Genomic DNA, 1,069 nt, shown 5'->3' on the forward strand with positions numbered 1-1,069 from the left:
AACTGAAGAGGAGATATGACGGAATATGATGATCGCAGCTGTGCGTCAAATATGTTTTTACCGAGCTGTACTTATTACGTTTCGTCGCCCGATTTTACATCAGTCTCCTCCTTTCTACCCCAGACGACTTCGTGTCAGATTAATTTCCCCTATTCTTCCAACATAGCTCAAGTCCAACCTGTTCGAGAAGTCGCTTTCAGGGATTACGGACTGGACCATCCCAAATGGCACTACAGGGGCAATTACGCGTCTTACTACTCAACGGACGAGATAATGCACCGGGACTTAATCCAGTCCTCCAGCAGCAGGGCGGATGTGATATTCAAAAACGAGTCCTTGTATGGCCACCACGGAGGGACAGGCTCGCCTTGCAATTTCTTTACCAGCGTGGGTCGAAATGGGGTTCTTCCCCAGGGCTTCGACCAGTTTTTTGACACTCCTAACTCGGACAAGCCTAACGCGGAGCTCCCCAAACAAAAGACAGACTATAACGTTCCGGGTGATGCTGCGAATAACAATCAGGCTGTGACCAAAGTAGAACAACACAAAGCTGATCAAACCGGGAACGTCGACGAGGACTCGTCCTCCAACTGCAGCGACAAGATCAACCAGCAAAGTAAGTCAGTAAGGATATACTCCTATGTGTGTTAGACATAAGATGAACAGTCCAGACTTTTGAGGGTCTGGACTGCGCCATTTCCACCGCCGTGACCGTGCAGGGTTATATGCTTCTTTATAAGCATGCAAAAGCTTTTATATCCCAATAAGATTTACTTTACGGTTGTAAAGGTATTTACAATGGGAGACCGTTAAGTAACCATACTTAAAGGCCTCCTTGTGTCCAATAATAATACCTTGTTGCCAGGTTTGATTTGTTTTGATAGGACATTAGAGGAATTTTTTTGTGACTCTATATTTTATATTTTAGTGCTGTGCAGATATAGAAATACAGTGAGGAAATGCAGACTGGGATGTAGTGGAAAGTAACCAAACACCAACATGTAGATGATCATTTGCGCAATATTGACTAATTTTCACGGGAATACCTGTGTTGGTTATTTCAGTCTAC

At 44.3% G+C, this 1,069-nt stretch overlaps 1 protein-coding gene across 1 annotated transcript in view; it reads left to right on the top strand.

Moving 5' to 3' along the window:
• The window catches only part of hoxd11a (homeobox D11a), a 1,589-nt gene continuing 520 nt past the window's right edge, over nt 1–1,069 (top strand). The window contains exon 1 of the mRNA XM_005723503.2: nt 1–616. Coding sequence (XP_005723560.1) covers nt 16–616 — 601 coding nt within the window. The 5' untranslated portion in view covers nt 1–15. The remainder of the gene's footprint in view (nt 617–1,069) is intronic.

The sequence above is a fragment of the Pundamilia nyererei genome, unplaced genomic scaffold (assembly GCF_000239375.1).
Source record: "Pundamilia nyererei isolate P.nyererei 1_Seehausen unplaced genomic scaffold, PunNye1.0 scaffold00009, whole genome shotgun sequence".
Classification (NCBI taxonomy): domain Eukaryota; kingdom Metazoa; phylum Chordata; class Actinopteri; order Cichliformes; family Cichlidae; genus Pundamilia; species Pundamilia nyererei.